At 45.1% G+C, this 25,120-nt stretch overlaps 1 protein-coding gene across 1 annotated transcript in view; it reads right to left on the bottom strand.

Annotated features, from left to right (window-relative positions):
* The window catches only part of PSMF1 (proteasome inhibitor subunit 1), a 42,216-nt gene extending 17,395 nt beyond the window's left edge, over window positions 1–24,821 (bottom strand). The window contains exons 1-5 of the mRNA XM_030309889.2: window positions 24,791–24,821; window positions 24,540–24,683; window positions 17,763–17,915; window positions 16,279–16,361; window positions 5,143–5,328 (exon numbers count right to left, since the gene is read on the bottom strand). Coding sequence (XP_030165749.1) covers window positions 5,143–5,328; window positions 16,279–16,361; window positions 17,763–17,915; window positions 24,540–24,668 — 551 coding nt within the window. The 5' untranslated portion in view covers window positions 24,669–24,683; window positions 24,791–24,821. The remainder of the gene's footprint in view (window positions 1–5,142; window positions 5,329–16,278; window positions 16,362–17,762; window positions 17,916–24,539; window positions 24,684–24,790) is intronic.
* Window positions 24,822–25,120: the final 299 nt, after the last annotated feature.

The raw sequence follows: 25,120 nt of genomic DNA, 5'->3' as shown, positions 1-25,120 counted from the left end.
TTTTTTCACCCAGCACAATGACCCTGAGCTCCATCCTAAATATTATGTGCATCAACAGTTCGCTCCTTTATATTGCAGATAGTATTCCACGAGCAGTGCCACAGGGTGCTTAACCACTCACCAACTGAGGGACATTTGGGCTGTTTCTGTTTTTGGCTATTACAAACAAAGCTGCTATGAACATCTGCGTACAGGCTTTTGCGTGGGCATAATTTTCGGTCCTCTAAGATAAACACCCAGGAATGCGATTCCTAGATCTTACTAGTGTTTGTTTAGTTCTTAAAGAAACTGCCAAACAATGTTCTCGAGTGGCCGTACCATTTTACATTCCCACCAGCAATGCAGAAGAGATTCAGTTTCTCTGCACCCTCTCCAGCATTTGGTATCACTGCTATTTCTAATTTTAGCTATTCTAGGTGTGAAGGATCATGTTGTTTAATTTGCATTTCCCTAATGGCTAATGATGGCGAACACCTTTTCATGTGCTATCTGCCATCTATCTGTTTATCCTTCTCAGTGTGGTATGTTTTCATATCCTCGTCCCATTTTCTAATTGGACGGTTTCTTAACCTGTCGAGTCTTGAGTGTTCTGGATCCTTAGAGATAGGACTGCTCTGTCACATGTGTGGTTTGCAAACATTTTCCCCCAGCCTGTAGTTTACGTTCTCATTCTCTTAACAGGGTCTTTCCCAGAGCAAAAGTTTTTAATGTTGATGAAGTCCAATTTGTCAATTTTTTTCTGTTACAGACTATGCTTTTAGTGCCCTAAGAACTCTTCAACAAGCCCCAGATCCAAAGATTCTCTCCTGTGAGTTCTTCTAAAAGTGTTGTAGTATTAAGCTTCACATTTAAATCTGTGATCCAATTGGAATTACCAGCTCACATTCATTCTGAGCCCTGAGCTGGTATCCTTGCTGAACACTATTATTATTATTATTATGATTAGGTAGATTCTGTAGGATTTTTCCATGTAGACTAGTATGTCATCGCAAATATAAACTGTTTTATTTCTTCCTGTCTTATCTGCATCCCTTTTAATTCTTAATGTGGTGGCAAAACTTTCAGTACTATGCTGAGTAAGAGTGGTGAGACAGGGTCTCTTTGCCTTGTTTCTAAGGGGGAAAGCACTTGGCAGCTAATTTTATTTTTTATTTTATTTTATATTTTATCTTATTTATTTGTTCATTCATTCATTCATTCATTTGTTTTTGAGACAGAGAGAGACAGAGCACGAGCAGGGGAGGAGCAGAGAGAGAGGGAGGCACACAATCTGAAGCAGGCTCCAGGTTCTGAGCTGTCAGCACAGAGCCCAACACGGGGCTCCAACCCACAGACCATGAGATCATGACCTGAGCCAAAGTTGGACGCTTAACTGACGGAGCCACCCAAGCGCCCCCGTTAAATTTATTAAGTACTTTTTCTTTTGGGGGCTATTATAAATGGGATTTCCTTAATTTTCAGATTGTTCATTGCTAATATACAGAAATACAACTGATTTTGTTTTTTGACTGTGTATCCTATCACACTGCTGAACTTGCTTATTTTAAAAGTGTTTTTAGGGGTGCCTGGGTGGCTCAGTCGGTTAAGCATCCAACTCTTGATTTCAGCTCAGGTCACGATCTCACAGTCCTGAGAGCAAGCTCTGTGCTAGGCATGGAGACTGCTTAGGATTCTCTCTCCCCCCTCTGCCCCTCCCCCACTCGCTTGTACACACTTTCTCTCAAAAAAAAAGTTTTTTTAGACAATTCCTTAGAATTTTCTATATATGAGATCTCATGTCATTGGCAAACAAAGTTTGCTTCACTTCTTCCTTTTTAATCTAGATACTTTTTCTTTTTATTGAGTGACTCTCCTGGCTAGAATCTCAAATATGATGTTATATAAAAGTAACAAGAGTAGACATCCTTGTCTTGTTCCTAATCTTAGGGGGAAAGCATACAATCTTTCTCCATTAAGTAATATGTTAGCCGTGGGCTTTTTGCAGATGCCATTTATTGAGTTAAGAAACTCCTTCAATTGCTCAATGCTTTTATCATGAAAGGGTGTTGGATTTTGTCAAATGCTTTTTTCTGCCTATTGAGATGAACATGTGGTTTTTAGCCTTTGTTCTATTAATATGGTATATTACACGAACTTTTTTTCATATGTTAAACCAACCATTTCTGGGATAAATTTCATTTGGTCACGGTATATAATCCTCCTTTTATGTTGCTAGATTTGTTTTGCTAGTATTTTGTGGAGGATTTTAAAATCTATATTCAAAAGGGATACTGGTTTGTAGTTTTCTTGTGGTCTTTGGTTTTGGTATCAGGGCCTCACAGAATTAGTTTGTCTGAATCAAGATCCAAACAAGGTCCAACACTGTATTTAGTTGATGTAACTCTTTTAGTAACAGCCTCACTCTCCCTTTTCCATGCTATTCATTTATTTGACAATTTTTTATCCTGTAAAAAATTTTCATGTTCCAGTTTGGGCTGCAACACACATATCCTCACGTGTCTGGCCTGTTTAACTTGTTCTTCTATCCATCAGGCTTCAATTAAACCGGGAGTTAGATCCGGGTACAGGCTGCGATGCACTTACTACTGCATCACATTAGAAGACACTTCATGTCTGGCTATCCCACTTTTAGTGTTAAGACTCATCTATGGGCTCAGGTGCCCCCAGCCTGATCTATTCATTGTAAAGTTCCCCAGCAACCTTTTACTGAGGGTTTTAGCAAACATTGACCATTTGTGCCTACGTACATTATTTCAGGAGAAGTTGCAACATGGTGATTTTGGATTCCTTCAGTTCTTCCAAGGCTAGGAAATTTTATCTTCACCATTATAAATTCGAGGTCTGACTCCCAGTTAGGGTGAGGGAGCCTCCAGGTGCTGTTGCGGAAGCCTTGGGAGAATTTCTGTCTGCCGTAGTGGTTGGAGGGGCCTTATGGTACTTAAGGCAGACTGCGCATTCTACATAATGAATTCTACATTGTAAGAATCACCTGCATCCCACACAACTTTTGAAAGTCTTGTTACAAATCACCGGAGTCTGAGACCATTATATATAGGAGACACTGTCCATCTACTCTTCTGTTTGCCATTCTCCTAAGAGCTGTGCAGCATTTCAGAAAAATCATGTAACAGCAATAGTTTGTAACAGCAATACAGCAATACAGTCTGAGTTTTGCTACAATGCATCTGTATATGTCAGCTTCTGTCACTGTCAAATTCAAGATAACTCCACACACAAGTGCAAATGTCTGACTACATTTTCCACTGTAATGGTGTTCAGGCATCTACATGATCAAATATACATTACCTTATTATTAATTACTTTCTTTTTGCTTCTCATTTATATTACAGTTAGAACTTTATACTGATTCCTTTTGAAGTATGCATTCAGTTAGATTAGCTATGAATTTTTTTATTTTAGAATCTTTTTTTTTAAGTTTATTTACTTTTGAAAGAGAGAGAGAGAGAGAGAGAGAGAGAGAGAGCGTGCACTCATGAGCAGGGAAGGGGCAGAGAGGGAGAGAGAACCCCAAGTAGGCTCTGCACTGTCAGCACAGAGCCCAATGCAGGGCTTGAACTCACGAACTAAGAGATCATGACCTGAACTGAAAGCAAGAGTCAGATGCTTAACCACGTGCCCCAAGAATCTTTTTTTTTTTAAAGTTTATTTATTTTGAGAGAGAGAGCGAGTGAGCAGGGGAGTGGCAGAGAGGAGAAACAGAATCCCAAGCAGGCTCCACGATGTCAGGGCAGAGCTCAACATGGAGCTCAAACCCACAAACCGTGAGATCATGACCTGAGCCGAGAGTAAGAGTCAGATGCTTAACCGACTGAGCTGCCCAGGCGCCATTTTTACCTATGAATTTCAGTTCAAGAGAAGTAAAGGAGATTTCACAGAATATTTGTTTGAAATGGGCAGTGAGTCTGAGAGAGCTGAGAATTACTACCTACTTAAGTTGTAAAAATTCCTGCCCTCTCTGCCCTTGATTGTTGTCCGGGGCTTGTTCTGAAATCTTGTCACTGTTTTCTGGGAACATCACAGACAGAGCACTGCACTGGGATGATATCTGAGCCGTAGCCCTGGCCCTGCCTCTTTATTAGTGGCTGGTGACCTTAGGCAGGCCATCTTATCTCTGTTCCTATCTATAAAATAAGGAGGTTAGATCAGACAAGCTGCCAAACCCTTCAACTACTTTTTATTATTCACCCTTCCCCAGGATTTCTGAAGAGTGCCTAAGGGATGTACCAATTATTACTTATCCTAACGATTCACTTTCCCATTTTTTAATTAATGAAAGACACAGAACTGCAAAATAGGATAAAATATCAATGGCAGTTAACATTTCCTGAGTGCTTACTATTGGCTCCACAGTGAACTCCCCAACCCCCCATTACTACCACACTGTGGAGCCTAAATTGGCAAGTGCTGTCTCAGCCAGAGACTAAGGTCTCCCCCTGGTTCCTGTCTCCTACCTCAGAGCACAAGTCTCCTGTCTTTTTTTTTTTTAAGTTTATTTATTTTTGAGAGAGAGAGAGAGAGAGAGAGAGAGAGAATGAGTGGGGGAGGGGCATAGAGAGGGAGACACAGAATCCAAAGCAGGCTCCAGGCTCTGAGCTATCAGCACAGAGCCCGACGTGGGCCTCGAACCCACAAACTGTGAGATCATGGCCTGAGCTGAAGTTGGACACTTAACCGAGTCACCCAGGTGCCCAACAAGTCTCCTGTCCTAAATGCTGCCACCCTAACCTGCTAAGATCTTGGATGTGACATGCTCATACCCCATGGCATTTTGGAAAACTTCTGAAGTTGTCAAAGAGGTTTAGGCAACTACAATGGATGAAATGAAACAAGCAAGACACTGGGCTTACATCCCCTCTGGGCAAGTACTTCTGCATCCCTACATTCCCTGAAACGCCTGGCCCAGGTCACTGCAGCCTGGAGAACCTGAGGAGTTAGGGTGACTAGGAGCAGTACAAGAACTCACCGCTCCATTGACGTCTCCACTTTCTTTCTCCATCTGCCAAGACTCTGACAATTTGTTGAAGATGCATGGAGGTCAGAGAGGGAGTCAGGTGGCAGGAGGGTTAAAGGCCAGAGCCCTGCGGAAGCATGGGCTGCCCGAGATGGGGGCTCTGTACTTACCAGGGAGGCTGCCGGCTCGTGTGTGGGTGCTGTGGGTGAATCCGAAGGGGGTCCACCTCTCTGGCAGTGGCAGGGGGAAACTCCCGGTGGGGACTGCTCACACTAGCCTTGTCCCAGTGCTCATGGATAGGTGTGATGATCCCAGACACGATGCGAGACCGAAGTTCCTCGCTGTTCTTGTAGGTCCTGCAGGAAGGAGACGAGCTATCAGCTGCTTGCACCTGGCTGGCAACCCCACACACACTATTCTGGCAGCGGCGACGTCGGCGGCAATGGCGGCCCCGACGGCTCTTAGCTTTGTGTTTGGGCTGTTTATAAGGGTGGGAACGGGCCGCCCGGCGGACCTGTGTGAGGGGGGCAACAGCCCGGTGTTGTTTCCGAGGTTTGGGCCTAAGCTTCTCAGGCATCTGAGTTGCCCCTCCTCGTTTACCACCCCATCAGAAAGGTGAGGGTGTAAGGGCGCAGGGCCTGGACTGGCTACTCCTCTTTACCTGCCCAACCCCACCCTCAGCCTCATTGTGTGTTCATCATGTGTCATGGGAAGGGTCACGGACGACCAAGCCTCCTCGGGGAGTATGAACCAGGCTCCTGGTCCAGGTAGGGAGGGCTCTGAGGGCTCAAGGTCCAGTCCTGTCATTAACTCAGGGGTTCTTGGAAGGCTGCTCTGGGTCTCTTTTCTCTGCCTGTGACAGACAAGAATTGTAAGTTGTAGCTGAGGTGCTGAGGCAGACAGAGGTAATGACGAGTGGGTAGTGCTCCAGAGTTTCTAAAAATTCAATGTTTTAAAATGAGGCATATCCTGGATCAAAAAACAAATCTTACAAACTTTAAAAAACTAAAGTCATAAAGAGTATGTTCTCTGACCATACAGATTCACACTAAACATCAAAACGGAAAGAAACCTGTAATACATGGAAATTAAGCAATATGATTCTAGATAATCCACAGATCAAAGAGGAAGACATGAAAAAAAACTATAAAGCACTTAATAAAAATAAAAATACAACCTATTAGGGGCAGTTGGGTGGTTAAGTGTCCTACTCTTGATTTTGCTCTGGTCATGAACTCAGGGTTCATGAGATCGAGCCCCTCATGTTGGGCTCCACACTGACAGCGTAGAGGCTGCTAGGGATCTTCTCTCTTCCCCTCTCTCTCTGACCCTCTTCTGCTCACGTGTGTTCTTGCTCTCTCTCAAAATAAAAAAACTTAAAAAAAAAAAAAAAAAGGGGGACGCCTGGGCGGCTCAGTCAGTTAAGCATCCAACTTCGGCTCAGGTCATAAGCTCGCGGTTTGTGAATTTGAGCCCCAGCTTGGAGCCTGGAGCCTGCTTCAGATTCTGTGTCTCTCTCTCTCTCTCTGCCCCTCCCCTGCTCACGCTCTGTGTGTGTGTGTGTGTGTGTGTGTGTGTGTGTGTCTCTCTCTCTCTCAAAAAGTAAATAAACATTAACAAAAAATTTTTAAAAAAACTTCTTAGCACTAAAAACACTGGAAAAGAGGAAAGAAATCGATAATCACAATTCTGACCTCAAGAACACAGAAAAAGAGCAAATTAAGCCTAAAGCAAGCCGAAGTAAGGAAATAATAAAGAATAAAAATCAATGAAAGAGAAAACAGGAAAATGATAGAGAAAAATCAATAAAAAAACTAGTTCATCCAAAGAATGAATAAAATTGACAAACTTCTAGCAAAATTGGCAAACACAAAAAGAGAGAAGACACAAATCACCAATATCGAGAGCGACATGGGCTATTAAAACACATCTGTTGCCACTGAAAGGGTCATAAGAGAACTAAAAACAACTTACTTCAACAATTCAGAGCAGACCAAGTCATCAAAAACCACAATCTAACCACTCCGCCAAAATAAAATAGATAATCTAAATAGTTCTATTCTAGTAACAAAATTCATACTTAAGCACCCAAAACAAATCTCCAGACCCAGATGATTTCAGTGGAGAATGCCACCAAACGTTTAAAGAAGAATTAACACCAATTTACAGTTATTTCCAGAAAACATAAGATGAAGAAATATTTCCCAACTCATTTTATGAGGCCAGTATTGCCTCATATCAAAACCAAAGAGAGTACAAAAAACAAAAACTACAGACCTGTATTTCCCATGAACTGGGATGCACAAATGCTCAAGAAAACACTAACAAGTTGAATTAAAAATATATAAAAAGAATCATATGCCAAGGATTTACCGTTGGTACGCAAGGATGGTTCAGTATTCAGGAATCCCTACCATATCAGTAAGCTAAGACAAATCGCACGATCCTATCAATTGAAGCAGAAAATGCACTGGACAAAATCCAACATGTAAATCCACTCATGAGAAAAACTTTCAACAAACTAGGAAAAGAGAGGAACCTCTTGAGCTTCATAAAAAATACCTATGGGGTGCCTGGGTGGCTCAGTCGGTTAAGCATCCGACTTTGGCTCAGGTCTTGATGTCATGGTTCGTGAGTTCAAGCCCCACGCTGGGCACTGTGCTGACAGCTCAGAGCCAGGAGCCTGCATTGGTTTCTGTGTCTCCCTCTCTCCCTCTGCCCCCCCACCCTCACATTTTGTCTCTCTCTCTGCATCTTCCCTGCTCACGCTCTCTCTCTCAAAAATAAATAAACATTAAAAAAATTTTTTTTTAAATACCTACGAAAACCTACAGTTAACAACATACTAGACTTGAGTTGATTGGAGGGTATTTCTGAAGCTAAGTGGGAGGGAGAGACTTAGGGAAGGAGGGAAGAAAAGCTACACTATGGCTTTCTATCCCCTTTTGGCTTACTGGAATGGGAATAGAGGTAAAAAAAAAAAAAAAAAAAAAGTCTTACAAATTAAGTTTCTCTTTTACTGGGAAGCCACTGAATAGGCAGATATGGATTCCATCCCTATATGGATATACACCTATAGGTATATATCCCTAGGCAGTATGTTCTCTGGACCTTAAATACTGAGTTTGGAAGAAGGCTGGTCCATATGAGTGGAGTAATAATGATGTAACAACTAATATTTACCGATCATTTACTATGTGGCAGGTACTGTTCTAAGTCCTTTATATACATTAACTACATGAGTTTTCAGAAGTATTTATTACAGATCTAGTAAATAAAGGTAGAATTAAAAATAAAAATAAAAATAATAATAATAACGAAAGACTGAACACTTTGCCTCCGAGACTGGGAATATGGCAAGGATGTTCTCTCTCACCACTCTTAAATAACTATTGCAATAAGGCAATAATAAATAAGAAAAGGAAAGAAAAAAGCACAGAATAAAGCAAAGAATAAACTGCCCCTATTTGCACATGACATGATAGTCTATCTTGACGTTACCAAGAAATCCTCAAAAAAACTCCAAGAACACTGAGTTCACCAAGGTGACTGCATATAAATGATCTACAAAAATGAACTGCATTTCTATACACCAATAACAAATATTTGAAAATCAAACTAAGAGCAGAACGCCATTTACAATCACTCCTCTCCTGCGAGAAGGAAAATAGCAAAAGCATGTTTAATAAGATCTATCTGCTGAAATTACAAAATGATGATGAAAGAAATCAAGTAGGACCTAAATAATGGAGATACACCATGTTCATGTAAAAATGTCGATTTCCTCATTATAGGTTTAGATGCCACCCTATCAAAATCACAGCAAGGTTTCTATAGACATAAACAGCTTATTCTAAGTCTGTACAGAAAGGCACAGACCCCGGAATAGCTAAGACTATCTTGACAAGAAAAAGTCAGTGAGAGGAATCATTTCGACTCAATGTTAAGGTCTACTATGTAGCTACATTAATCAAAACTGTTTGATACTGGCAGAGGGACACACACCAAAGGATCAATGGGAAAAAAATAGAAACCCCAAAATAGACCCACATAAACAGAGACGATCGCTTCGCGAAAAAAGGCTGTAAAGCAAATCCAGTGAAGAAGAACAAATTGGTGCTGGAGTAACTGGACATCCACAGGCAGAAAATGAGCCCGTCTGAACTTCATACCTTATACAAAAATTAACTCAAAACCGACCGCAGACTTAATTCTAAAACATGAAACTATAAAATGTTTAGAAAAAAACATAGGAGGGATGCCTGGGTGGCTCAGTCAGTTGAGCATCCGACTTCGGCTCAGGTCATGATCTCATGGTCCGTGAGTTTGAGCCCCGCGTCGGGCTCTGTGCTGACAGCTCGGAGCCTGGAGCCTGCTTCGTATTCTGCGTCTCCCTCTCCCTCTCTCTGCTTCTCCCTGACTCACGATCTGCCTCCTCTGTCTCTCAAAAAAAAAAAAAAAAAAAAAAAAAAAAAAGAAAAAAAAAAGTAAAAAAACAAATAAAAGATGTTGTTATAAAATCATTAAAAAAAAAAAAACACAGAAAATCTTGGGGAGCTAGAGGTAGTTTGCAAAGCATTCTCGACACCAAAACATGGCCCATAAAAATTGATAAATAAGTATTATCAAAATTAAAAAGGTCTGCTTTGTGAAAGGCCCTGTTAAGAGAATGAAGAAACAAACTACAGGCTGGTAGAAAACATTTATAAGCTACCATCTCGGAAAGGACTTGCATCTAAAAAATATAAAAACTCTCAATGAGCAACAGTTTAAAAAAAATCAAACAAAAAAAACCCACCCAACCAATCCAAACAAAATGGGCAAAAGACAACGAACAGACATTTTGCCAAAGACGACACACAGACGGCAGATACACACGGGAAAGATGCTCATTGCTAACCATTAGGGAAATATAAAGTAAAACCACGATGAGATATCACTACGTGTCAGAATAACTAAATGAAAGAGTGACCACACCGGATGCTGGTGAAGGTGCAGGGAAACCTTATTACTCACATACCGGCAGTGGACACATAAAATGGTACAGACACCGCAGAAAATCATTCGGCAGTTTCTTAAAAAACTGAACATGCAACTACTATCGTGCTCTTGAGCATTTATCACAGAGAAGGGAGAATCACGTCCACACAGAAGCCTGCACGGAACATCCTTAGGTACCTTCATTTGTAATAGTGCAACAACGGAACAATGAGATATCCTTCAAGGAGTGAATAGTTACACAAACTGTTGCACGCCCACGCGGTGAAGTGCCACTCAGCTTTACACAGAACACGCTATCAATGCATGCAACAACTCAGAGGGATGACAAGAGCACCATGCTGAGAAGAGCCAATCCCATAAGCTTACATACTGTATGATTCCATGTATAGGACATTTTTGAAAATGAGAAAATTTTAGAAACGGAGAATAAATGGCGGTTGCCAGGGAGTTAGGGATGGGGAGGGAGTGGGGTGGCCACATAAGGGCATCAAAAGGGACCATTACGGTGATAGAAAGGCTTTGTATCTTTATATCAATGTCAACATCCTGGCTGTAGTATCCAGTAAGGTTTTGTACAATGTTATCACTGAGGTAAAACGTATAAAGGATATGAAAAAATGTCTGTATTATTTCTTACAAGACTATAATTATCTCAAAATAAAAGGTTTAATTAATATTTATAACCATAAGAAGAACAGAGAATATTAAACTAGACCAGCAATTTCGAGTTTTCTCTCGCACAGAAGGGGGCCCAAGGAGAGCAAGACAGAAAGCCAAGTAGATGGGACCCAGGGATCTTCATTTCCTGCCCCTACCCTTTCCATCGGAGCAATTTTACTTTAACTAGTTTAATATGTCAATCCTAAAGAACACTGTGCTTGAAGAAGAGTTCCGTGGCTCAAAAGTCTTAACACCTACAAGGCCTTGGGAGATCTGTGGGTCTGTGGTCTCTACATCCCTATAAAGATCAGGGTTTTGCTCAAAACCTACAATTATGGGGACCTTGCTGCTTCCCTGAGCAAGCTGGGTGGAAGGGATAAATCTAAGTCCCCTTTCCTTTCAGATGAGGTTGTGTGTGATACGGCCGGCCGGAAGGCCTACGATCTCCCTCTGGAGGGTGTGTGTTTACCTGTGGAGCTCAGGTCTGATTTAAAAACTGCCAAGTACCGAAGAAGTTCTGCACAATTTCTAAGCCTTAGTAGCACTGCCATTTTGGTAGCAGCAAAAGACAGCCTGTGGCCTGTCATCCTGAAGCAGTGGAAAGAGAAGAGGCTTGGCAGTAAGGAACAGGTTCACACCCCTTAGCAAATCAGAGATTGCTCACCAAGGGGCACAAGTCCCCACCCAGAGTGGATAAGACATGTCATGAAGACCGAAAGAGGAGGGCCTGGTGGGGGAAGGTGACTAGAAGCAGGCACTTCAGTGTCGCCGGCAATAAGACAGAGCAGAGAGGGAGAGAGCCTTATGATTAAGAGGCAGATCCACACGCCAGCTCACAGAGCCTCAGTTTCCATGGAGATGATTCCGGTGATCAGATTTTTCCCCTTTGCATGTCTAAGAGCTGCTGCACCCAGCACCGAACACTCTGTGCCGACATCTTGTTTTGTTCTCACAACGCCGTGAGGTAGTACTGTTGGTCCCTCATTTCACAGTAAACAAAAAACAAAATACTCCCCCAACACAAAGCCCCAACAACAAAAACGTATTCACAAAAAAGAAATGGAGACACGGTCACTTTTTCTCTCAGCACCGCTCAGGGCTAAAAGCTGCAATGAGCATGCGCAGCCTCGTACGGTACCTGGGTTCTTCCACCTTCTCCCACGATAGAATTCCAGATTGAAGAATCAAGAGGAAGACTCCCAGTCCTTCCCTTACCCACGTTAGGAGCGTGGGGGTCACGGAGTGGGCAGCGCCCACTACAGCAGCTCTGGGCTGGCCTCGCCTCTCTCTTCCATGCCACAGTCCACTATACGCGAAACAGACCCGGGCCCTGCCCTCAAGGGGATCACAGCCGGTGGGGGAGAGCGACCCTGATCATAGAACACCCACTTAGTAAGTGCTGAAAAGGGTGTTTCGAAAGCTCAAACGTGGTGGGGAGCAGGAGAGGTTTCTCTGAAGAACTCTTCAATGGGAACTGAAGGGAGAACAGGAGTTGGCTGCATGGGGAGCTGGGGAGAGTATTCTAGGCACAGGGAAGAGCTCTGCAGAAGGGAGAGGAAGCAGGGCATGGAGGCTGAGACACAGGAACTAGGGGCGAAGTGGTCCAGGACGGGGTTACGCTTTAGGCCTCCTCAAGGAGTTTGTTCTTTATTCTAAGAGCAACCGACATTCGCTGAAGGGTTTCAGGTATCTTTCAGATTAACAAGAATTTTTAACTGCGAGAAAATACATACAAAATTTACCCTCGTAACCATCTTTAAGCATACAGTTCAGTGGTGTATTCAGGTTATTGTGCAATCGCCTCCACTGTCCATCTTCAGAAATCTTGCAAAACTGAAACTCTGTCCCCATTAAACAGTAACTCCCCATTCTCCACGTTCCCAGCCCCTGGCAGCCACGATTTGACTTTCTGTCTCTACGAATTTGACTACTACAGGCACCTCATCTAAGCGGAATCATACTAAGTGTCTGTCTGCTTGTGGGTGGCTTATTTTGCTCAGCATAAGGCCCTCGAGGTTATTCCACGTTGCAGCATGTGTCCAGCTTCTCCTTCCTTCTTAAAGCTGAACAAATGTAGTCACCGACCACATTGTATGTATACGCTACATTTTGTTTATCCATGCATCTGTTCTAGGTATTCACGGATACCTACATGGCTTCCAACTTCTGCTGGTATGATAAATGCTTCTATGAACATGTGTGTGCAAATATCTATTCTGGACCCTGCCTTCAATGTTACTGGTTATACCCAGAAGTAGAATTGCTGGACCCGATGGTAACTTAATTTTGTGAGGAACCACAACACTGTTTTCCATAGTGGCTGCACCATTTTATGTTTCCACCAATGGTGCACAAGCATTCCAATTGCTCCACATCCTGGCCAACACTTGTGTTCTGTTTTTTTTTTTTTTTTTTTTTTTTTTTTTGACAGTAGCCATCCTAACATGAGTGAAATGGTACCACTGAAGGATTTCAAGCAAGCGTTTTAGCCACAATCTTATTACCTGTTTTAAAAGGCTGGTCCGACTACTGGGTGGGAAATCGACTGAAAGGTGGTAAGCAGGAACAGAAGTAGGCATCTCCTCACGTAAAGGCCACATGGAAGGGGGCAGAGACAATGATGGAGGCAGGTGATTTGGAAGTCTGAGAGGAGTGGAGGGGGTTAGATATAATAAAATACAACACAGGAATGCCTGGGTGGCTTGGTTAAGCGTCCGACTTCGGCTCAGGTCATGATCTCACAGTTCGTGACAGCTCGTGTTGGGCTCTGTGCTGACAGCTCAGGGCCTGGAGCCTGCTTCTGATTCTGTGTCTCCCTCTGTCTCTCTGCCCCTCCCCCGGTCAATGTGTGTGTGTGTGTGTGTGTGTGTGTGTGTGTGTGTGTAAATAAACACTAAAAAAAAAAACACAACAGGGTTTCTAGGCAGTTCTGGTGACTGTGAATTTGCGGTGATGCCGGGCTTCCTCTAACTAAGGAGGCTGATGAGGATGGCAACAAATTCCCTAAAATGGAATAAAGTGGAAATAATTGGGCCTATGTAACAGACAATGTCATTACACTTATGGAGAAAGCAGCATTAATCTAAGTACATTTTGAACACAATACTCTGACTATAACATTCTCAGTGGGACACAGTTGAAGGACAAAAGAATTGGAAAGAAATTATACTTGGAACTTTACTTGGTTGATTTGTTCTTCGTTGGCACTGACGTCGCAGTTCAGAAACTATGTGTGTACTTCAGGATCAAACAAATGAGTAAATATGCTGATGCTGTTGGAAATCAGGGTCCACGCCACAGAAGGAGATACAAGTACGGAATAAGAGAGTTAAGAATCCCTTGGTGTTAGATTAAAAACGAAAGCATCAGTTTAAAATTTAAGAAAAGACTTTAAGGAAAAAGCTTTCAAGCTCTATTCATCTACAGGGCCTGGAAGCAATAGTATCCTTGTATTAATGAGCACATTCAGGGCCCAGATTTTGGTTGTTAAATACGATTCCCCACTAACAGAAATCATGGCTCCCTAGAAAACCGGCTGATTACAAGGCAGGGGCAAGGAAATTACAAGGGAAGGCGGGAATATTTTATTGTGCCAGAAAGTGTGAAACGCTCTAAGAATGATGGGGACATGTCAAAAGGACAAAGAGGCAGCTTGAAAGGGTTCCCACTGGTCAACTCTGGAACAACTGAAGCATCCAAAGAATGATAGAAATGGACCATAACTTAGAATAAAAAAGAATCCATTGTCTACACTGGTATTTAAAAGAAATAAAAATAAAGGGGACAGGGAGAATAGAAAACTCTTTTTTATAAAAAATGCTGATAAATGTAGTTAGAATGATTGGAGTAGAAAATTACTGCCTGACAAGCATCACTGTAGTAACTGACTCAGGTGAGAATCATCCACAGGTGCCAAAACTACCAGGTAAAAGACAGTATGGTCTGCTAGCATAATCCCGCAGATCGCTTATGAAACACAAAGGAAAACAGATGCCTTCACTATAGAAAGAGCTGGCAGACGCTGTCCTAACCAAGTCATCAAAATGAACCAAGTCAACAAGACAGACGTCTACGCCTGATGCAAACACCCTGAGAGCACAGCCTCACCTATGGGGTGCTCTTGTCAAAAATGTTCAACCGGAATCAAATGAGGAGGAAATAACCTAATAAACCTGATCACGAGGAAACAATCTGAACCTCCTACACAACAACTGACCTCAAGTCTTCAAAAATACCAAAACCATGGAAAATAAACATCTAGGAAACTGTTCTGGATTAAAAGTAATTAAAGAGCCAGGAAAATAAATGCAATATGTGATGTTTGGTTGGGTAAGAAAAAACCCCCAAAGAGCCAAAAGACTAGTTAAAAAGGATACCGCCAGGATGACCGCAGAAATATCAACAGACTGTGTATTAAAGGACAGTCATATATCTACGTTTCATTTCCTGAGTGTGATAACTGTGTTAAGGCTATATAGGAGGTGCCCTTGATGAATACGGAGATACTGCTTGAGCTTAGGGGTGAAGGTTCACAAAGTGTGGAAATAATTCTCAGGTGGTTCAAGGACAGAACAGCACACAGCAAAACTAAGCAAATGTGGCGACACGTTAAAAACTGGTCAACAGAGATGACAGGTATGCGAGCGTTCACTGTAATATTTTTACAAACCATCCTTTCTGTAGGGTAGCAAATTTCAAAATAAAACGTTAGGAGAATGAGAAAATAAGCCAGACCGGGAGAAGATATTTGCAAAACTCACATATGATAAAAGACTGTACCCCAAATATACAAAGCACTCTTACAACTCAACAGTAAGAGAACAGACCAATGAAAAAATGGGCCAAAGACCCAAATGAACACCTCACCAAAGAAGATGTGCAGACGGCAAGAAAGCATATGGAAAGATGCTCCGCATCATGTGTCACTTGGGAACTGTAAATTACAACAAGATACCACCATACACTTATCAGAATGGCCAAATCTGCAAAACCGACACCACCAAACGCTTACAAGGCTGTGGAGCAACAGGGATTCTCATACGTTGCTGGTGGGAACGCGAAATGGTACTGCCACCATGGAAAGACAGCGCGGCAGTTTCTTAGAGAAGCAAACATACTCCGACATTCCCCGTAGTGAACCTGCAGGTCAACTATGGAGTCCGGGTGAGGATGTGTATTGATTCCACTATAACAAATGGAGCACTTTGGTGCAGGACGCTGACGGTGAAGGAGGCCATGTGGGGGTGGTTGGAGGGGGAGGTGTTCATGGCAACTCTTTGCGCTCATTCACTGTGAGCCTAAAACTGCGCTAAAAAATAAAGTCCATTCAAAAGAAAACAAAGTTGGAAGCGGAGATCGAATTAGGTACACCTTTCCTCCAGGAGCCTCTTCTGACTGACCCCACCGCTCCCCTGTGGCCACTGTAGCACTTGTGGATGCTTGATTACATCATTTTACTTCACGTGGCACTTCCCATGTGAATCTTCTCTTAAAATAAATTAAAAACAGAAAAGAGAACTGAGAAGTGACTGTGCCCAGGAGACAAAGACCATTCTATTAACCTTTCTCGACTCTCTCGACCTCTCTGCCCTATTCCATTGTTTCTCTCGTCTTTTTCCCAGGGAAAAGCCATCACTTAGAAGTACCTGTGGAAGTCACCCAGGTGTTCTGAATCGACATAATCATCCAAGTTCAGTGTCAAATCTGATACCTGCTGTGAGCCACATTCCTAGAAAAATGAAAACAGAAAACGAAAGACTGGGGAGATTTCTGGGCTAATGGGTGGGTGGGTGGGTGGGTGGAGAACAACAATTAAATACTCAGTTTAAGGAAATATACATGAGCAAAGAAACATACCAGGAATGTCTGTAATACGCGAAATACTTCCAATGCAGAGGGGCTTCTCTGATTTAGGAATATTGCCTTTCTAGGGCAGAGCCCAATAAACCTACTTCCCAGACTCTTTTGTAGCTTGGGCACAGGCATGTAATTGAGGTGCCAAATGGATGCACATCTCTGACTTGGAGGCAGCAACATGGAAAAGCCAGGGGCAGACATCTTGCTAAAGAGGGGAGGCACAGAGACACCAGTGGCTCACGAGAAGGTGCCGAGGGCCTGTAGCATCAGCCGGCACCTAATGCCTGGGGCAGCAGCAGCAGCAGCAGTGGTTTCTACGGCCTGGTTTTGAGGGACTGTCTTGAAAGCCCAGCCTTGAACCTGTTTCTCTAGCCTTTCCAATAATTCAGTGAACTATTCCACCTCTTTTAATAAACCCAATCTGTTTAAACTAACCTAAGGCAATTTTGTTATTTTTTTACTAAGAACTCTGTCTGATACAAGATCTAAATGTTCATCAAAACAGAAAGGGATAAATACGTTATGGTTATTAGAGACTACCTCGTAGTTAAAACAAATAAAGTATATCTTTACATGGGAATGTATGTAGACTGCATGGTACTTTTCTATGAGCACGCAGAGACAACCAGGACAAACTTAACAAGAGTTCACTGCCCCTGTGGTGCACAGTCCAGTGGCAGAATACAAACACTAAATACCTAATTACAAACTGTGGTAGGTACCAGGCAAGGAAATAAAATGATGAAGTAGAGAGGCATAATTTAGATTTTTCTGGCAGGTGAGAGTAGGTAGTCAGGACTGCACTTTTTGAGGAAGGGAAAAACGGGAGGGAGTTAGCAGGGGCTAAAGGCAGAGAGGAGGGTGCGGGTGAGGTGGCCCACAGTGGAGGGGAAGTTTTTTCCATCCCTGGAAATAAGAAACGTAAGGGCTCCAGGATAGCAGAGAGCTAGGCTTATCCAAAGAAAAGTAGTCCTCTGGGCCTACAATAAGCATTTTTCCTCCTCTGTTGTCAGTGAAAGGATTTATCCTAATTTACATAATCATTCCCCAGTGATGGAAAAGTCCCTCCCTTGATAAAACCGGAAGATGAATATCTTTGAACACAAAGCTTTTTTATATTGAGGATTCTTGCCTCAGTTCCAAAAGTAGGATCCCTTGGATAAAGGCCTCACAAACATTTAAGGCCTTTGATCTGTACTGTTAAATGAGCTACACAAAGGTGATCACAACGTGTGCTCCCACCAGCAGATACCAACATGTCCCGGAGACTCACCAGCACATTGATGATCACGCTGTTCTCCACGGTGACAGCCTTCACAAGGAGCTTTCTGGACCCATCCTTTGACTCATACCGGAGGACATACAGGTCTTTATTGCTGTTCCATTCGGCTGGGAGCAGTTCTGATTTCTTATCATTGGGACCCGGCTGAGAAGACACCAGGGTTGAGAGGAGATGACGACCTCAGAGCACAGAGCGAGGAAGGACTTCACAGATAATCTAATCCCACTCCCTCATTTCACACATTAAGGACATGGAGGTCAATAGAAACAAAAGGCCCAAGTCAGAGGTCTGGGATCTATCTCTGGGCTCCTGCTCTAGCGCTTTCTGCCTTGTAGCTGCCTGCCTTTGTGACACAGTACTGGAACCTGTCCAGAATCCATCGCCTCGGGTTTACTAATATTGTCCTCTCCACCTCCCTCCCCAAGAATCAGGCCAATCTCCTGAAGGGATACTATGAAATTCTAAGGCAGCAGTTTTCAGAGCTCAGAACCTGGACCATCTGTAACAGGAGCACCAAAACGTTACCTAAAAATAAAGATTCTAGTGCACTCTCGTCCAGGCTACTGTGGTGGTCGTTTGATACTGTTGAGGTTCATCTGTTTCAGAGTGTTTAACCACACACGATCCATTATACAGCACCCCGCTGCCGTGAAGTTCACAGCTACATACAGTGTGGCGCTGCATGAACACGCCGCAAGGTACGCATTCGGTGGGGATGCATATTTGGACTGTGTACAGGTTGGCTGTTATAAATGCGGCTGCTGTGAACATCTGTGTACACACGTCCTAGCACGCACGTAGTGAACTTCCACAGAGTGCGTATGAGGAAAGAACTTCTAATTTATGACATAAAGTCAAACTGTTTTCCAAAGAGGTACTGATTTTACACTTCCACCAACAACATAGGAGTTCTTGTATTCCACGTGGTCAGCAACCCCGTCACTGTCCAATTTAAAAATTTTTGCCAAGCTGGTGTGTGTAAAAATGCATCACTGTGAGTTGTGATGTCTTCTTTTTCTTTTTAAATAACTCTAGGACTTTCCTTTTACACATTAAAGTTTGAGAAGCAGTTTCTACACTATTTTTTTAAAGATCAAGTTTTTCTTTTTTTTTAAGTTTACTTATTTTCGAGACAAAGACAGCACAAGTAGGGGAGGGGCAGACAGAGAGAGGGAGACAGAGAACCCCAAGCAGGCCCCGCGCTGTCAGCACAGAGCCCAACATGGGGCTCGAGCTCATGAGTTGTGAGATCATGACCTGAGCTGAAATCAAGAGTTGGATGCCTAACCTACTGAACCACCCAGGTGTCCCCAAGCTTTCTTTTTCCTTAAATGTTTATTTCGAGAGGAAGAGAGTGCTCACTCATATATATGCACATGGCGAGCAGCGGGAAGGGGCTGAGAGAGAGAGAATCCCAAGCAGGCTCCATACTGTCAGTGCAGAGCCCGACCCGGGGCTCGATCTCAGAAACCGTGAAATCAGGACCTGAGCCAAAATCAAAAGCCAGACACTTAACCAAACTGAGCCACTCAGGCACCCCTAAACTATTTCTACAGTAATAGAGTGATTTACAGGTGGGGAAAGATTTCTTGAGATCCATAAATGAGAAAAAGTACTGTCTTTGAGACTGTTCCAAATTTAAAGCTTCTGCTCAACAACAGACACTGCAACACTAACAGGCAGCCGCTCTGCCATGGCTACAAATGAAAAAGGATTAATAACTAGCACGTTAAGGGAATGCCTGGAAAATGAACAATAAAAATTAGGAACCCACTTGAAAACTTGGCCAAAGATATGAACAAGCAAAAGATAACGGCAGATAACGGTACATAAAGGGCTGTTAAAAACTTGACTAGCATCCAGAGAAGGACAGGTGGAAATAATGAGATTCCAGGTTACAACCATCAGACGGGTATTATCCATTTTTCTTTTTCTTTTTTTTTTTTTTTGGCCGGGTGTTCATGTGGGTGTGGGGAGAATGTGAACCTTCAGACACCGCTGGTGGCCCTTTACATTCCTACAACCCCTCTAGAAAGCAATCTGGCAGTATTTGGTGCGATTAGGTAAGCTGACACCCTATGACCCCAAACCTCTCTTCCTGGAAGAAACCCTGTGCACAAAAGCACAGGGGTCATGACAAGGGATCTTCATCACAACCTTGTCATGACGACAACCTCCACCAAAGTGGAGGTGAAATGAAAAGATATGCTCACAGTGGAATACTATATAGGAGTTACAAGAAACAAACTAGATCAAATTGTAGCATCATACAGATATTAGTCAAAAATACAACTTAAACTGTTCTTAAAAATTAAGAAAAAATGTGATTTACAGGGGCGCCTGGGTGGCGCAGTCGGTTAAGCGTCCGACTTCAGCCAGGTCACGATCTCGCCGTCCGTGAGTTCGAGCCCCGCGTCAGGCTCTGGGCTGATGGCTTGGAGCCTGTTTCCGATTCTGTGTCTCCCTCTCTCTCTGCCCCTCCCACGTTCATGCTCTGTCTCTCTCTGTCCCAAAAATAAATAAAAACGTTGAAAAAAAATTAAAAAAAAAAATGTGATTTACAGCTAGGTATTCACTCATGTAAAAAATTTTTAAAACACACAAAAACACTCTATATACTTTTTTCATGGATACCTATTTATGTGGCTAAACACAAGCAAGTGGACTGACTGGGAAGCTCTGTACTCAGGAGAGTATGTTGGGAGAAGCTGGACCAAAGATGAAAAACAACAGCAAAACACAAAAATGGGCACCGCAGCCCTTACACACACCAAGGACAATGGGAGGTCAAAGGCCGAGAATTGTGGGCCTCTCCTCTTTGGTCACCCTTAGTGCTCAGGAATCCAAAGGGGGAAGTGGTCCCCAATACAATTTAAGATGTTGCAACTGGCACGGTTTAAAATCTGGCTGGATGACAAGGAAACTCACAGGCCTGAAGCAAAGAAACGAGAGTGACAAAAACCGCAAGTGAAACGAATCAAAACAGTCCACTGAGTGATGAAGAGAAACAATCCCCCACATCCAACCGGGTAGATTTCCTGTTAATAGGTTTAGTGCCGTGGATTTAAGGTTTACTTTGGAAGCCAAGAATTTGACAACATGCCTCGTTTTTGTTCTGTCAGAGGCCTCTGAATTTATGTTTATATCCACCACATACGGCGTTTAACCCACCAGAATTCTTCCTCGGAGTATAGATAATTCATTAGGCTCACTCTCCTATGACTCTCACTGCCGGGGAACTGATGGTACCAGCCCAAGGGCTGCCCTGATAATGGGAAAAACAGGTGGGACCAAGAGGGACTGGCCCTGGTGATAATCAGGCCAAACATGGCATTCAACTGTCTTCTAGGCACTGACATCAGTATCGGGCCCCCCAGAAAGCTGCAGCTGGAAAGTAGCCAAAGTATATGGTTATACAGTTTAACACCCTCAGGTGAAAAATTTAAGGGCTGAGAGGGGCTGGGAAGGGCCCAAGGTCACAGTAAGTCAGGTGCACAGCTGGGTTTGGGCTTCAGTGCTCCTGGTTGCTTGGTCTATGGCTGGAGATTTTTCCCAGCCAGGTCCACCAGACTGGCCCCTAGAAAGTAAAGACAGTTGTCCACTTAGGCAAAATCCTAAGCATTCTTCAGTGACCATGAGTTCATCCCAGGGTCTCTGGGCTAAAATCCACCCAAAGAAACACAAACATCATCTTGGGCATTTTCTCTCTATGGTCAAAATCTTTAGATTCCTCCAACAGGAAACAAGATTCTCTGACTTCTACCTATGGCCATCTCTAACCCCTTGCTACCTGACCCACCTGACACCTCTGTAAAGCTCTTAGGAGGAGCGGCACTCACTTCGAGGAAGTGCTCCAAATTCAAACAGTCAATTTTTATTGAAGCCAATGGCCTCACTCTAACCAAGTTTTACATGTGCCATTTCCCTGAACAAGAGGAGATAAAACCAAAGAGAAAAGCAGACAACTTTGTATTTAACTGTCAATATGCTAAACGATCAGGCACATACTTCCAGGACCTTCCTCTCTCTTATCACCCTTAGAAGGGTGGGGAGCAGGAGGTGGCTGGAGAGACAACATGAACATCCTCCAGGCATGGCAAACACTGTTGGTCTCAGCTGAGTCTGCTGGTCTCAAGGCAGACAATTAAACCGTCTTTTAAATAAACTGATAGGAAAGATGCCTCTCTACAGGCCTTCTGCTCCAGGGGACGCTGACTCAAGCAGCAGTTAGAGAAGGGGAAGTGCAATGTGAGCTTTAGCAGCACTTGTGACAAAGGGCACAGAAGCAGACACACCAGTGTGCAATACAAACACCCATCCCCAGAAGGCACGCAGGACTTAGCACTGGGGCGGGGGACACATGGACAGTGGGCAGTGCCTTTCAAACCTTCCTCCCCACCCTCCCTGGCCTTCCGTAAGATATCTGGGGCTGGCAGCTTTTTCTGGCCTGTATGAACTCAACACGTGGCACCATGAACACAGTGGAATTAGATGGACCTTTAGGAATCAGTGAAGGACCTTTTCTGTTCTTTAAACCAGTATTAGAATGAGATCGCATTCTTTCTGCACAGTTCACCTGAAAATTCGGCAAGGGGAGGATGCCGAAGGAGGCAATGACCTATAGGAACTGATGTCCCTAAGCTGTCAAAGCAATTCAGAGCTGTGGACGGGTGTGTGAAGGGACGATGCTGGGAGCTGATGTGCTGTGTTGATACGTCCCTGTGAAATGGGGAGAAGGGAGTCGCACAGGCCCTCTGTAACAAGTTCCTGTTCTGGGGGGACAGATTCTGACTGTCAGACCAGAAGTAGCTAGCTGGAAGTAAACCAGGTGAGGTCCATGAGGAGGGGCAGAGAGCAGGGCAGACCTGTTAGAGCTGAAGGACAGGGCAAGGGGTCAGGGAAACAGAAGGCCCACAGAGGAGCCCCAAGGACAGGACCAGACCAAATAAGTGTTCCTCCCCCTCTGCTCTCCAATCCCACTGCATTCGGCACCATCCTGTACCGCAGCTGCCTGGACTTCCCAGGCCACGCTGAGGTGACATGACTGGGCAAGTGGAAGAGCCATTCAAGATCAGAAAGGTGACGTGAGGCAAGTGAGGCAACAGCTTCTCTTGGGGCCGCTATACACCAGAAGGGGGGAGACTGACACTTCGGGGCGCCATCTCTACCCGGTCCCAAGGCCTGAATGCTGAAAGGCAAGGGAAGTGAAGTGCAAGATGGACCGAAAGGCCCAGAACTGAGCTATCTGGGAGGAAAACATGGTTTCTGCTTCCAAGTGTGTGTGTGTGTGTGTGTGTGTGTGTGTGTGTGTGTGTGTGAGGCTGCCCCTTCTTTTCCAGCCGTATCTCCAGTCCTAGATGCCACATGAGGGACGAAGTATGTGTGAGCCTGGAAGGGGGTAGGGATGGAGCTGCTAAGTGTGTATCTGGGGTCCCCGTGGGATACTTGAAGTCTAGGAGGATAAGAAAAGCCAGACATCCATGACAGTTCTTGTACTTCTAATCTGACTCCCGGTGGTGGGTGTGAAGTGTGAGATGGGGCAGCGGTCTGGCTCACTGCTCAGGACGGTGGAATGGGGCAGCAGGGAGTGGAAGGGAGTGCCTGCCTCTCGGTGCTCAGGATGTGCAAACTGCATTTAAGGAGGGATCCCTGAAGCTCTGTGTCAGGACAGGAAAACCCGAGATGCTAAGTGTATACCTGAGACACTCAGGATTAGGGAGTTTGAGAACTGAAGCAGTGAAAAATGAGAAGAAGGTTAAAAATCTCACCATAAGAGATGCAAGGCGTGAGGTGCCCCGCTCCCCAGAGCTGATGCAGGTTCCAAGGGTGAGAAGAACGGTGACAGGAAGGGGCAGGCTTGGAATCCTACGTGTATGTGGGGAGTGAGGCTGGGAGGATATTTTCTCTGCCGAAGTAGAAGAGAACTGAAGGGGCAGGAAGGGGGCCAAACCCAGTTCTCACCAGGAAGCTGATGTGGAGGGTGAAAGCCACAAAGCAGGGGCAGAGAAGATGAACAAAGGCTCCAGCAAAGAATTATGCAGGAGCTTGGGCCCAGCAATCCCGGGGCTCTTTGGGTGTGAGGGCAAGGCCCCCAGCTCGGAGAGGCAGTCAGAGGACCTGCGAGCAGGAGGGGCTGACCCTGTAGGGCAGCTGTTGAGGAGGTAACCTTACCTGGCCCTCACATGCAGGGTGCAGGTGTGTACCTGTGGGGGGGGGGGGGGGGGCTGTTTCCCAGAACCTGAGCTGGGGATGACAGCGGTGAGCAGACTGCACGGGACCCTTCAGTAAAACGATAAGGGTGTGTATGTTCTCTGGGCCCCCATAAACGTGCTCGGACTCAGATATCTGGTGGAGGTTCGAGTGCAATATTGGGAACAGCACCCCCCCCACCCCCGCCGCTATGAGGGAAGGAGCTTGGCGGAGTTCAGGCAGGTGAGGAGTGCTCAGGGGAGCTACGTCCCTGTCTCGGCGTCAGGTCCACACGATCCTGGCCTGGGAGACTGCCAGGCTATGCTGAAGCGAGCTTCTGGTCCTTGGGTTCCAAAATCATGTTGTCCCAGCTGTGTTGAGGGGCGCTGGGCTGGGATAGCAGAGGAGCTCCTCGACCCGCTGTCTATACCGAAGGTTCCAGGAGCCCCAAGGCCAGGACTCCGGGGGCGGGGGGGGGGGGGGGGGGGGGAGGGCCAGGAGCTCTGGACCAGAACTCCGGACCTTGGATCCACCACCATACCACCACCACCCTGACCCCGGGCTGCCTCTCTGGAGTACCTGGTCGCCGACTCCCAAGCCGTAGTAGCCGTGCGTCACCACCTCCCAGTGCAAGAAACAGACGAGAGCGTCCTGCGCGCAAGTGATGGCCGGCGCCGCCGACGCGAACAGTACCTCCAAGCCCGCCATGCGCTCCCCCGGCTTCTGCAGGCGGAGGGAGGAAGGAAGGGAAGGAGTGCCGTGAGACGACTCGGCCCTGAGAGCGCGGAGGGCTCCGCTCCGCTGCCCCGCCCGCCCAGGCCTAGCCCCACCTGCGGCCAAAATGGAGACGCCCGAGGGCCGAACACGGCCGCCGGAAGTAACTCCAAGCGCCTGACCCGTTGCGCCAGCGCGCCGACTGGAAACCCGAGCGCAGCGCTTAAACGTTCCGCCACGCAGCTCGCAGGCGGGGCGGGGCGGGGCGGGGCGGGGCGGGGCGGGGCGGGGCGGGGCGGGGTCCTTTAAAACAGGAATCTCCTTTCTCCGGGGAGTTGGAGAGATCGCCACACACGCAGGATCCTAGGTTAGGTCCTCGAGGAGAGGCTACCTTGTTCTGAGCCACAGACTTCCCATCCTCAGAATAGGGTGGGCATGTGCTGGTG

Source organism: Lynx canadensis, chromosome A3, assembly GCF_007474595.2.
Source record: "Lynx canadensis isolate LIC74 chromosome A3, mLynCan4.pri.v2, whole genome shotgun sequence".
Classification (NCBI taxonomy): domain Eukaryota; kingdom Metazoa; phylum Chordata; class Mammalia; order Carnivora; family Felidae; genus Lynx; species Lynx canadensis.
This window is presented reverse-complemented; position numbering and strand designations above follow the sequence as displayed.